Genomic DNA, 12,228 nt, shown 5'->3' with positions numbered 1-12,228 from the left:
TAAGGGCAAAAGCCAGGTATAAGTGATATAGCATGCCATCTACCATTCTCTCTCCTCCATACCTTGAATACAACAAAGGTGCAGACGGCTGAGGATCCTCCAGCTCCAATGACCACAAAGTACCTGACACACAGGAAAAGAGCTCCATAAACTGCCCCGGTCTAAGGAAACAGATGACCCCTAGGAACTTCAACCTAGTCAAGAAATTAAATGGCAAGGGATCTCACAAGTGTCTCTGAAACAGTTCATCATTATCTCCCTGTCTCCTAATGAATAGGTCTGGAAAAAAGAAAACTAAGTTAAGAATCCAGAAACCAGAGTCCTAGTTCTAGCTCTATTACTGACCAAATGTGTGACCTTGGGCAACTTATTTAACCTCTCTGAGCCTGAGTTCCCTAACTCTACATGAAATGATGCACCCTGGACTATATAAATTCTATTAACAAAGTGCTCTACAAGCCTAAGCAAGAGCAAGACCCCACCTTTTAGGCTGGGTGTGGCAATAGGTCATGCCTGTAAATCCTAGCACTGTGGGAGGCCGAGGTGGGAGGATTCCTTGAGCTCAGGAGTTCAAGACCAGCCTGAGCAAGACTGAGACCCTGTCTCTACTAAAAATAGAAAAATTAGCTGGGCAACATGGTGTGTACCTGTAGTTCCAGCTACTCAGGAGGCTAAAGCAGGAGGATCGCTTGAGCCTGGGAGTTTGAGGTTGCAGTGAACTATGATGATGCCATTGCACTCTAGCCCAGGGCCACAGAGCAAGACTCTATCTACAAATAAATAAATAAATAAATAAATAAAGTGTTCTACAAGTTCTATGATTCTAAGACTGAGCATGAAAAACGAAAATCGGAAAATCAGAGGGTAATTATGTTAAAAGGTGCCTTGGCATTACCACTAACTGACCTTGCTCTCTTGAGGCAATTCTCTTGACTTTTTAAATGAAAGGAAATGGTCTTTTTTACTTAAGCAGTAGACTCTTTAAAGTGAAATCACTTCCCCTCTTAGGAACTCAGTTTCCTCACTTGTGAGGTGAGGAATTCTAAGGTTCTATTTAATTCCAGAATGCTGTGATTCATACAAGATTTGCCATAGGGGATATTAAAGTTAGGCATCTTTAGTACATTTTAGTTGATTCAATTCACAAAAGAATGCAGAAGGCACACAATTCTTCAAGAATTCACCTAATGCCTAAAGGGAGGCCTCAGGCTTCAAAGGCCAGCAATGACCTCCCAATTGGTCACCAGCATCAAGCACCATTTGTATGGTTACCCTATACTTCATCATCCTAAATACATAATCTCCTTACCAGTAAAGATACAAAGAAGAAAGAGAAAACACAATCCTTGTCCTTAAACTAAGGTGTAGACTTGAGCCTAACGAGAACACACGATTAAAAACATATAAAAAGACATAAAACTTACTAATCAACTTACTAACAAGTTAATAATTAATGTAAGACATAAACATGCAAAAGAGAACAGGATGGTATGGGTTAATCACAGAAAGCTTTCTGCAGAAAGGAGTTTTAAGAAGCAGGCTTCAAGGGCAGAAGGAACTCTGAATTATAAAGAAGGATGAACCCTGGAATGAGATTCTGAATCAAGGCTCTTTACCTTCTGAGTGTTGGGGGGCAGGCTCCCTGTTCACAAGGCTCCAACCCCCTGATGCCTCCACTCAGTGCCACTCAGGAGATGCTCCCAGTAACCCATCTTGTTGGCTACTCTCCGACTGAGTCTTCCTTCCTAGTGATAAGCTCCATTGCCAAGGAGATGGATGTGATGTCACAATCAGGAGCACTCTATTAATAGGAACAAGGAAGAGAAAGGTAAGTCAGGGGAACTACCTTCACTTGGTCATGAGACTGGACAGACTTGGGGAGAATAAACAACTCCATTACGCGCTACAGGATTCAGTGCAAGGCGTACAGGACTAACCTCTAAGGAAGGAAATCAGTGGCTAAGGAATCACACACATGGTCCAGTAGATTCAAACATAGCTGAGAAGGGGAAAGAAAAGGACAAGAGGAAAGGTAGAGAAGAAGAGCTGTTGGAGATAAAAAAGATTCTTTTATTCCGTGCACATAACTACAAGTGACGTCAATGATTACAAATCTGTGGCTACAAAATGCATAGAACCATAATATCTTACATGTACAGTATGATGCTTTAATGTTTCCAAAGTGCTTTCACATAAATTATTTCATGTGAAAAGAATTCTGCACCTATAGTCCTAGCTACTTGGGAGGCTGAGGCAGGAGGATCGCTTGAGCCCTGGAGGTTGCAGTGAGCTATGATGATGCTACTGCACTGTAGCCCGGGCAACACAGTGAGACCCTGTCTCAAAAAAAAAAATTCTGGTCCTACCTTCCAACTGGAAAATACTATTTCATGAGAAGAAGATGCTCAAGAGTGTTGGTACAGGTGGCAACTCTGACAAGTCAGGGATCAGGCTTAAAAAAGAAAAAATGAAGAGGCAGTGAGTGAGGAAATATTCCAGGGTGAGCAACTGTGAAGGACAGAGATAGTAGGAAAGATTAGGCTGACCAGACTCCTCACTACGTGGCTAGAACTAAACAGAGGAAGAAAAGGCTTCAGATGAAGGGTGCTGAGGGATCTACTGAACTATATACAGAAGAATTGCAACTATTCAAAATCCTTTCCTTACTAGTACATGTTTATCAATTATTTAAGGGCCATGTTAGGAAAGCATAGGATAATGACTATTACACATAAAATAGAGACCGTTTCATCTTCTGAGTCTGGTACATATGCTCATCAGTTTGCTATGCTCATCAGCCACAATGTGTTTAGCACGGTATTTTTAAACTAAAACACCAGCTTAAAAATCGCTGGGCACAGTGGCTCACACCTGTAATCCTAGGAGTCTCAAGGCAGGAGGACTGCTTGAACTCAGGAGTTGGAGACCAGCCTAAGCAAGAGTGAGACCCTGTCCCAGCTATGTGGGGAGGCTGAGGCAGGAGGATCACTTGAGCCCAGGAGTTTGAGGTTGCTGTGAGCTAGGCTGATGCCACAACATTCTAGCCCAGAGGAGAGAGTGAGACTCTCTCAAAAAATAAATAAATAAATAAATAAAAATAAAAATAAAAAATCAGACACTAAAGTGCAATGCCAGGCACTTTTTCTTCCCTGTGGTCAAGACAAGGGTTGATATGTTTCTCTCCACTACTCTTCCTTTCCCACTCATAATGCTTCCTTCATTTTGGTAACACTCCATTTCCCAACACCCTGGCATATGCACCTGTACCTCAAGAAATGCTTCAGGGAACCAGTGCTGTTGGCTATGGTCAGTCTCCTTTTGTAACAAGATTCAGAAAGCAAATAGTTGCATACACTGGGAAGACCAATCCTACTTCAATGCCCCCTTGGCCAGAACAAAACAGGATTTTTCAATTGAGCAGAAGACCATGAGTCAGGAGGCTTGGGTTCTGGTCCTAGCTGTGTCACTGACCAACAAATAGGGTAAATGGTACAGGTTATGTATGTACCTTGTGTGTGTGTGTGTGTGTGTGTGTGTGTATACACACACTCACTTTCTGTTTATTGTCCTGCAAATCAAATGTGATATAACAAACGTGAAAGCATACTGGATACTGCTATCCTCAGATAAAGTATTATTTGTAGCAACAGAATGCAAAATAAATTTAGAGTACAGAGGGCTAGAGAACAAATGCTTGAAGGACGCTTGTTCCTTCTTTTCAATTACTGGGAACGAAGCCCAGCCACAGGTCAGCTGGACACACAAGGTAGTAACACTACATCACTCACATTCCCTACCACTAATGCACCCGACTTCTATTTGGGAGAAAACTATCAGCCAGGAACGCTATCAGCCTCTTGCCCTGTTTGTCAGACTCTAAAACCACTGTAAAGAAAGGGATAACACTATCACAGGCCAGTCCCCAAGAAAGGTGGCCTCATTAACAGCCACATTTGCTATTAAGTGAAATGAAGTCAGTTTCAGAATGGGGAAGGTGTCTATCAATTTCTCAGGCAAAACGCTCTCACCCCCCTCCTTGGCTTTCCGCTCTTTCTCTGGCCCCCCACTCCCCACTCCCAATTTCCCTGAGTCCGGGCTTGAGGAAGGCTTTCCAAGGCTTTCCGGTGTGTGGTGTGTGAAGCATGCGAGGGGACCCGGCTGCAAATCATGGGCAGGGATGTGAGGAATGTGAGAGTTCTTCAGGGAGGGCTGGGAGGGGAAGAGGATCGGGGAAGGAATGAAAGAGAAGGACAAGGCTGCCAAAGACAAGGCATGGGAGAGGAGCCAAGCTATGGCGCTTTGAGGGCGGGGGTTCAAGTTCCGCCGCCACTGCCCAGGCTGGTCCCGGGAATGTTCCCTTCTTCCCCTCCTGGCCCGTCAGTCATGGCCTATTTAAATACTAGGTTGCTCCCTCAGGTCCGCTGCTCCCTGTCCTCCAGCCAGCCCAAGCCCCCATCCTGCACTTCTCAAGGCTCCCCTACTCCAACCCACCTTCCCCAACAACCCATCCTCCAGAGCCCCCTTCTCACCTCCTGACTCCTCTCCAGTGCTGCTCCCTTCCCCCACTTTCATCTTTACGCCTATCCCTCCTCGTGAATTCCAATATCTCGAACCCCCACCCCAAACCCCCTAGGACATCACCCCCTCCCACACCCTGTTTTAGGTGGAAGCCCGCGCAGGCGCAGTACGCACCGCCTGGACGCGGCCTCGACTCTCCGTACCCTGGCCTGGTGGGAGCTGAAGCCGCAACGGCCACGGGACAGCCCCGGTGCCGAATCTCAGCCTTTCCTGGGAAGGGAAGGGATAGGGGAAGGAGGGGGAAGAAGGTTCCGACCACTTGTCGCCGTCTCCGACAGATCCTTTGCCCCGCCCACCGCTGCTACGCAACCCGGAGGAAACTCGTCACCAAACTCCGCCTCTTTGTTTAATTCAGACTTAGACTACCAGCCAGGAGCGTCCAACGAGGAGGGACGAAGGCTAGCCGGGCCTCCACGCTAGACCGGAAGTCTTTATGGTCTCAGCCAGGACTATATAGCCATTTGGGAGGGAGAACTCTATGTTCCGCCGTGCGTGAACGTCAGCGTCTGAGCCCCCGTGCTGACTCCCTGGAAGGCAACGCTTCCCTTTGGAGAGACGCACGTGTCTTGTCCTAGAGCTGATGCGGAGTGGTGCGAAATCGTCCTGGGGAGGCTGACCTGCTGTGTGACCTGCTCAGCCCCTCTCCCGTTTCCAGATCCGTGGTCAGGATCCTAGAGCCTTCTGACCTTATGACTCCGAGTCATGGGAATGGATACTGCAGTTAACGAGGCGGCCGAGGTGTGGGAAGCAAGGGAGTGTCTGACCGCAAAGCATAGATCTGGGGTGCTCAGTAGGTTGTCTGCCTTTCTCCCAGCTGCACTCCTGCCGTATCCACGATGACTCCCCGAACACTCATAGAGTTCCCTGAAACACCTAAGAGGAGAGAAGGAAGAGAAAAATGTCTTTCCTGGGTTGTGGTTTGATTTCCTTATAACACTGTGGTCGGGGGGTGTGGACGGGAGAGAACCTGGGATCCAAGGGAAGCCAAGGTGGAGCCCAAAGCCTCTAGGAGAAGGTAAGGGATTAATTAAGCAAGCCAAAGCATTACAGTTACATGACCTCTTAGTCTAATCTGGTATTAAATAGTATTTGTTGTGGATATTCGCTAAGCAAATGGTAATGCACATTAATATATCTTTATGTAATTGGTTTATACACAACAGTACAGAGCTAGCTACCTTTTGTTGACAATCTGACAGGTCCCAAAGGGAACTAAAATTTAGATCCTCTAGGGGAACTCTGAGATCTAGTGAGATAAGAGCAGTAAGAACAGGTCTTGCAAACTATGAGAGGGGCTAATGCAAATGTTCTTTATGCGTCGTCGGGTTCCATTTCCCCCAAAGGGGGTGAGTCAGCCTATTGTCTCTGGCGTGAATGTCACTTTTCCGAGAGGCCCTGACCGAGCTGGGTAGTGCATTAAAGATGAGGGTTAGGGTAGTGGAAGAAGAGAAGGAAATGCTTTTATAAGTGCCCATTGTGTGCTAGGCACTGCTTTTTATATAACTTAAGAATTGTGGAGAAAGAAAGTGAAGCTCTGGCCTGGCGCAGTGGCTCACGCCTGTAATCCTAGCACTCTGGGAGGCCGAGGCGGGTGGATCGCTCAAGGTCAGGAGTTCGAGACCAGCCTGAGCAAGAGCGAGACCCCCCCCCCCGCCCCCCGTCTCTACTAAAAATAGAAAGAAATTATCTGGCCAACTAAAATATATATAGAAAAAAATTAGCCGGGCATGGTGGCGCATGCCTGTAGTCCCAGCTACTCGGGAGGCTGAGGCAGTAGGATCGCTGAAGCCCAGGAGTTTGAGGTTGCTGTGAGCTAGGCTGACGCCACGGCACTCACTCTAACCCGGGCAACACAGCGAGACTCTGTCTCAAAAAAAAAAAAGAGTGAAGCTCTGAGCCAGGGTTCAAACTTTGTAATATTCCAAAGCCTTTGGTCCTTTTCCTACTGTGTCTCTCCTTGGAGAGAAATGGCCTAAATGCATTCTCCCACCCAAGACAAGGAAAATTAGGGCCTTGGGCGCCTCCTTGTGGTGGTTCTTCCCCCTACCCCTCCCTGCGGATCCAACTACCTCCGAGGTTCCTTTAATACCTGAAATTCGCCTCCTTCGCGGCGCACGAGTCTCGGATCCCGATTGGCTGGGCGGGGCAGGCGACAGAACGCTGGGCGCGCCCGCACGGTGCTGATTGGCCGGGGGAGGCCAGCCGGGGGAAACTTCCGGGAATGTCTGCATTCCCGCGTTCCATCGGGCAACATCCGGTGGTAGCGGGGCCTGTGGCTCCCCCTGCGGGCGGTTCAGCGGCGTGCACAGTCGGGCCGGCTGGCTGGGTGGGTGGTGGGCTGTGGGTGGGGGAGGGGATGGGCCGAGTCCGGGGTTGTCCCGATCAGGGTTCGGGAAGATTTGGCCAGTAAGAGTCTATTCCCTGGCTTTGCACCGGATTCCCTACCTCTGTCTCGGTCGGCTCCCCTACTTCGGGGCTTGAGATTGAAAGAGCATCCCGGCAGGGGGCCTTCCAGCCCCGAAGTGGACTATCCAGAGACCCCCAAATTCTGATCCTGAAGTCGGAGGCTCCTGGGGAAGTTCATTTCTAACCTTTTAGAAGGGTTTGAGGAGTTGAGGCTGCCTGACCCCAGCCTGGTGCAATAGGTAGGCCTTGGGAAGTAGAGCATGGGGGCAAAGGCTCCAAGCATTGAGCCTTCGTTCCCTGTTCCCCCTTCCAGTGGGGTGCAGAGGCTCGGGCAGCATGACGACGGAGACCTTTGTGAAGGATATCAAGCCTGGGCTCAAGAATCTGAACCTTATCTTCATTGTGCTGGAGACAGGTGGCTATGCTGGGGCGGTGGGTTCGCGCGCTGGGGGTGGGTGGCGGGAAGGGGAGAACACTGCCTGAGTTCTGAATTTGCTCTGGGGACGGCAGGGCGCGCCCCAAGACACCGATCACTCCCGATCTCTCTCTCTCTCTCTCTCTCTCTCTCAGACTTTGGCACACACAGTTGCACTCGGGTATAGGATAGACAGAACTCTTGCCAAATCCATGGCTTCAGTGCCACGCAGGCCTCTTTCCACTCAGGGGCCCTCTCCATGGTGCTGGCTCCTCCATTACCAACCCCACTCCCAACCCCTCATGCCCCAGGGATTTAGGCTTTGCTCTGTACACCTTTTCCCTCACCCCACCGATATCCAGATCTCATCCCTCTGACCGCCACTGCCCCATCTATTTGACCATCCTCCACCCCCATTGATTTCTTCCCTTCAGGCCGAGTGACCAAGACAAAGGACGGGCACGAGGTTCGGACCTGCAAAGTGGCAGACAAAACGGGCAGCATCAATATCTCCGTCTGGGATGACGTGGGCAACCTGATCCAGCCTGGGGACATTATCCGGCTCACCAAAGGGTAAACCAGCTGGTGACTCCTGGCTTTCCAAGGACAGCAACAATCAAGGAGGGTGGGGTTAACATTCCCTATAAGTATTCTGAGTACTCTGAATCTTGCTTTTTTTGCCCCCACAGGTACGCTTCAGTGTTCAAAGGTTGTCTGACACTGTACACTGGCCGTGGGGGTGATCTGCAGAAGATTGGGGAGTAAGTGCTGTCTTGGGGATTGGGATGAAGCAGCACCAGCCCAAGGGGCAAAAGTTAAGGTTTGCAAGGAGGCGGAATAAGGGTGTGCAGTTCATGCTCTGTTTCTGGACCATTCTGAGGCCTCAAGCAGTGGCCCAGAGGATGGGTCCAAGGCTTTAGCTACTTTCACCCCTTGCAGATTCTGTATGGTTTATTCTGAGGTTCCTAACTTCAGTGAGCCAAACCCAGAGTACAGCACCCAGCAGGCACCCAACAAAGTGGTGAGTCCAGGACCACGATGGTGGGGAAGGAGGGCAGGTCAGGCCAAGAAACATGGTATGGAGCAGGGTCTGAGTATGTAATCTGTGCCTTCAGGTGCAGAACGACAGCAGCCCTACGGCTCCCCAGCCTACCACTGGACCCCCCACCGCTTCTCCAGGTAAATCTATTCCCTTCTATTCACTGATCCTCCTAGCTCTCCCACTCTCTCCAGCCTGGAAAGATACACTTCCTTCATCCCTTTTCCAAATCTGTCTTCTCTCAGCGTATATTCCCCACCAACCAATTCTCCCAGTCCCCTCATTTTTGATACCTTTTGCAAGTGCCTATGGTGAGATTTGGGAACCTGTTTCAGTCACTGATACAACTTCGGTACCCTTTTGCCACTGCTACTCAAAGGCAAAAAGGAAAACAATTTCTCTACATGTGGCAAATAAATATTAGGGGCAAACAGGTTTAAATGTACCTTATTAACAATATTTTTGGGCTGGGCATGGTGGCTCATGCCTGTAATCTCAGCATTTTGGAAGGGGAGGCTGGAGGATCTCTTGAGGCCAGAAGTTTGAGGCCAGCCTGGGCTACATAAAGAGAACCTACAAAAAAAATTTTTTTAAATAAAAATAGTAGCCAGGGGCCGGGCACAGTGGCTCATGCCTGTAATCCTAGCACTCTGGGAGGCCGAGGTGGGTGGATCGTTTGAGCTCAGGAGTTTGAGACCCGCCTGAGCAAGAGTGAGACCCCGTCTCTACTAAAAATAGAAAGAAATTATGTGGACAACTAAAAATATATATAGAAAAAATTAGTCGGGCATGGTGGTGTGTGCCTGTAGTCCCAGCTACTCAGGAGGCTGAGGCAGGAGGATTGGTTGAGCCCAGGAATTTGAGGTTGCTGTGAGCTGGGTTGACGCCACGGCACTCTAGCCTGGGCAACAGAGTGAGACTCTGTCTCAAATAAATAAATAAATGAAATAAAATTTGTATAAATTCCTTATAATAAATCCCATTACATATTTAAATGTGAATGTAAATATTTGTGTGTGTTTGTGTGTATATATATGTCTCCTACTGGTTCTGGCTCTCTAGAGAACCCTAATACAACTAAAAAATAACAACATTTAATTCCACCACAAAAATTAACATCCATTTGAGAGAGTGACTCAGTGATTGAGTGAGTAGAGGGAAAAAAATTAGCATCCACATTTCCAACAGAATATATGACTATTAAATATTTTCAGGTCTCCATGAATCCATAATTTACAAAAAGATCTTTAATAAGGCACATCTAAGCCTGTTTGCCCCTAATACTTATTTACCACATGTTTATTCACTTTGTCATCTGCTGATGGGTACAAAATATGTGATAAATATATGATATAAAAACTTAACGTTGACTTCTATATGTTCACCTAACTTTTTCTGTGAATTGAGAAAGGGCCATTATTCTTTAGTTTTGGTTGTAGATATCTTAGTCCAATAGAGCAACAGGGTTCAGTAGGGATATGGTTTAAGAACTATTAATGGCTGGGCGCAGTGGCTCACACCTATAATCCTAACACTCTGGGAGGCTGAGGCAGGTGGATCGTTTGAGCTCAGGAGTTTGAGACCAGCCTGAGCAAGAGTGAGACCCAGTCTCTACTAAAAATAGAAACAAATTATATGGACAACTAAAAATATATATAGAAAAAATTAGCCGGGCATGGTGGCGCATGCCTGTAGTCCCAGCTACTTGGGAGGCTGAGGCAGCAGGAGGATCGCTTGAGCCCAGGTGTTTGAGCTTGCTGTGAGCTAGGCTGATGCCACGGCACCATTAACCTATAACTTCTATGCCATTTAGGGTTCATAGTGCCTTATGTATGTGAGGGACAGGCCTCTGCTTTTATTTAACAAATGTTTATATAGCACCTACTATGTGCCAAGGAATAAAACACAGCACCTGCCTTTAGGGGCCGATAGTCTATGCAGGAGACAGACATACAGATAATGACTATAATGCACTGTGATAAATGCAATGATAGTGATATGCATGAAGTTATGGGAGCTCAGGGAAGTCATTGCACACACCTAGCTCCAATCACACATTTAAAATACATATAAAAATACGACTTGTTATCTTTAGAGGGGAAGATTCTGTATAATAATCTTTTTGCCTATTCTTATCTATATTTTCAAAAATGAACATCATCATTGTGGTACACACATACATACCAATTTTTGATTGGTTGTTTTTTAAGATTCTCCTTAATTTTTTTTTTTTTTTTTGAGACAGAGTCTCACTCTGTTGTCCGGGTTAGAGTGCCGTGGCATCAGCCCAGCTCACAGCAACCTCAAACTCCTGCGCTCAAGCCATCCTACTGCCTCAGCCTCCTAAGTAGCTGGGACTACAGGCACACGCCACCATGCCCGGCTAATTTTTCTATATATTTTTAGTTGTCCAGCTAATTTCTTTCTATTTTTTTAGTAGAGCTGGGGTCTCGCTCTTGCTCAGGCTGGTTTCGAACTCCTGAGCTCAAATGATCCTCCCATCTCAGCCTCCCAGAGTGCTAGGATTACAGGCGTGAGCCACCACACCCGGCCCCCTCCTTACATTTTAACACAGAAACTTCAGGCCCTTTTCCTTCCCATGCTTCTCCAGTTTTACAATCACTTTTGGTAAAGAGGCATTTGTCAGAGGTCCTTGAGCCTAGAAATAAATAACTAATTCTAAGTCTGACTGCCAATGATACAGAGATGAGTAAGAGAGAAAAATATTATACCAGAGTTCATTAAAAAAAAAAAAAAAAAGGAAAATAAAAAAAACAAAAATAGACTGGGTCCCCCTGCTGCCCCCAGCGCCCTTCTGATGGGAAGTAAAGCTTGTGCCTTGCCGAGACCAAAAAAAAAAACAAAAAAACAAAGAAACAAAAATAGAATACATGTAGCAACTTCCAAAATGATTATTTGAGTCTTCTCTGGGGCTTCATTCATATTCCCAACCCACATTCTTTTGCACTTGGTCTAGTTGGAATTAATGTGTGTAGTCGTGCATGGTGAAGACTGTGCCACTCTCTGGGGCATAGAGGTTGGCCTTGGGATGGACCCCTCTCCTCCTTTAACCCTCTAATTCCTGTGTTTCTTCATCTTCTCCCACAACTAGCGTCTGAGAGCCAGAACGGGAATGGACTGAGTGCTCCACCAGGTCCTGGTGGTGGCCCGCATCCCCCTCACACTCCCTCCCACCCCCCTAGCACCCGAATCACTCGAAGCCAGCCCAACCACACACCTGCAGGCCCTCCTGGCCCCTCCAGCAACCCTGTTAGTAACGGCAAAGAAACCCGCAGGAGCAGCAAGAGATAGCAAGACATTCTTCCTCTCTTCCTGCCACCAACCATATCCAAGTGTCTCTGCCAGAGAGCAAGACAGCCTTCTTACTGGGCTGCTGGCTTTGGGACTGGGGTAGGGGGAGCAGTATTTTAGCCACTAAACTTTACTGGAGGGGTGGTGAGCAGTGGCCTTATCCACTCAGCTAAAGCTGCCTGTCCCCTGGGATTCAGGACCCTCTGCCTGCCTTCCTTCCGCTTCAGAAACAACAGTTACAATCTGTTTCTTCTGTGTGTGAAATGGGGGTTTAATTGAAACCCTCCTTCCTAATAAATGTTACCACTCTGGACTGGACTCCTTTGCTTTTTGTGGAAAAAGGAAGAGGTTAGCAGCTGGGCATTTGGGAAGGCACCCTCCCTAGGAGGTGGAGGGAAGACAGGTTACAGGTAAGGAGGCCTAGGCAAAGCAGACCTGCCCCTTTAAGGTAGTGTCCCTCCCCTGCCCTCTCCCTGCA

At 47.6% G+C, this 12,228-nt stretch overlaps 2 protein-coding genes across 9 annotated transcripts in view; one reads left to right on the top strand and one right to left on the bottom strand.

Annotated features, from left to right (window-relative positions):
• Positions 1 to 4,890, bottom strand: part of RNF41 (ring finger protein 41) — a 28,469-nt gene extending 23,579 nt beyond the window's left edge. The window contains exons 1-2 of one of the 3 annotated variants that reach the window (XM_045553660.1): positions 4,693 to 4,890; positions 1,617 to 1,801 (exon numbers count right to left, since the gene is read on the bottom strand). The gene's annotated coding sequence lies outside the window, so the exon portion shown is untranslated. Of the gene's footprint in view, positions 1 to 62; positions 105 to 1,616; positions 1,802 to 4,692 lie in introns of those variants that run through there. The other 2 variants (XM_045553662.1, XM_045553663.1) reach the window with 2 other exon arrangements.
• Positions 4,891 to 5,026: 136 nt separating this feature from the next.
• On the top strand, positions 5,027 to 12,063 carry NABP2 (nucleic acid binding protein 2). 6 transcript variants are annotated; one of them, XM_045553670.1, is made up of 7 exons: positions 5,033 to 5,240; positions 7,298 to 7,399; positions 7,834 to 7,972; positions 8,089 to 8,160; positions 8,339 to 8,420; positions 8,515 to 8,578; positions 11,551 to 12,063. In XM_045553670.1, exons 2-7 carry the CDS (start codon positions 7,321 to 7,323, stop codon positions 11,748 to 11,750), a joined length of 636 nt encoding a protein of 211 aa, XP_045409626.1. In that variant the 5' UTR covers positions 5,033 to 5,240; positions 7,298 to 7,320; the 3' UTR covers positions 11,751 to 12,063. The 6 variants fall into 6 exon arrangements, with proteins under 6 accessions (XP_045409628.1, XP_045409626.1, XP_045409623.1 ...); XM_045553667.1 differs by having other exon boundaries at positions 5,033 to 5,316; XM_045553668.1 differs by lacking the exon at positions 5,033 to 5,240 and adding an exon at positions 5,330 to 5,593.
• The last annotated feature ends 165 nt before the right edge of the window (positions 12,064 to 12,228 follow it).

Source organism: Lemur catta, chromosome 6, assembly GCF_020740605.2.
Source record: "Lemur catta isolate mLemCat1 chromosome 6, mLemCat1.pri, whole genome shotgun sequence".
NCBI lineage: Eukaryota > Metazoa > Chordata > Mammalia > Primates > Lemuridae > Lemur > Lemur catta.
This window is presented reverse-complemented; position numbering and strand designations above follow the sequence as displayed.

Coding starts and splice junctions, on each gene's coding strand:
- NABP2 (XM_045553670.1), top strand. CDS start 7,321: ATGACGACGGAGACCTTTGTGAAGGATATCAAGCCTGGGCTCAAGAAT. Junction 8,421..8,514: donor AGCAGGCACCCAACAAAGTG/GTGAGTCCAGGA, acceptor CTGTGCCTTCAG/GTGCAGAACGACAGCAGCCC. Junction 8,579..11,550: donor ACCCCCCACCGCTTCTCCAG/GTAAATCTATTC, acceptor TCCCACAACTAG/CGTCTGAGAGCCAGAACGGG.